This window comes from Monoraphidium neglectum (assembly GCF_000611645.1).
Source record: "Monoraphidium neglectum strain SAG 48.87 unplaced genomic scaffold scaffold02473, whole genome shotgun sequence".
NCBI classification, from domain to species: Eukaryota; Viridiplantae; Chlorophyta; class Chlorophyceae; order Sphaeropleales; family Selenastraceae; genus Monoraphidium; species Monoraphidium neglectum.
Window position 1 is genome coordinate 6,871 of NW_014011155.1, and position 543 is coordinate 7,413.

Here is a 543-nt window from a genome sequence, read left to right on the forward strand (position 1 = left end):
CCCCACCCCCACCTCCGCCTGCAGCCCTCTGCGCGGCCACCGAGGCGCGCGTGATGCGCACGCTGAGCCAGCTGCCGTACGGCGGCAACCCCGGCGACTTCAACCGCGCGTGGGCGCCGTTTGCACAGGCCGGCCTGCCCGTCTACGCCCCTCAGGCGCCCCTCGCGTCGACGCCCGATGGGGCTCGCCTCGAGTCCGGCCCCGTGAGCGCCCCCCAGACGCTTACCTCCTACGATGCCTACGGCGTCGGCGACCCCCGCCTGACCGCCACCCAGGCCCGCAACTTCAACTACGGGATGCAGTACGGCCTCTACCCCCTGTGGGGCCGCCGCCGCAGCTGAACGCGCGGCAGCATGCATAGGGGACGGCGCCATGGCGGCGGCGCTTGGTGATAGAGGGAGCGGCCCACTTGTATATGGGGCTGGTCTCCTTGGCTTGCTCTGATATCTCGGCCTCCTGCCGTGCTCGACCTCTCCTCTCTGGGGGGCGCTCTGTCTTATGAAACCCACCTCCACCCTTCCCTTGATCGAGCTTTCCTGCCGA

General features: G+C 70.0%; 1 protein-coding gene across 1 annotated transcript in view; it reads left to right on the plus strand.

The window, feature by feature from the left end:
* Positions 1-341, plus strand: part of MNEG_10821 (hypothetical protein) — a gene marked incomplete at both ends in the record, with an annotated part of 771 nt that extends 430 nt beyond the window's left edge. The window contains one exon of the mRNA XM_014040708.1: positions 25-341. Coding sequence (XP_013896162.1) covers positions 25-341 — 317 coding nt within the window. The remainder of the gene's footprint in view (positions 1-24) is intronic.
* Positions 342-543: the final 202 nt, after the last annotated feature.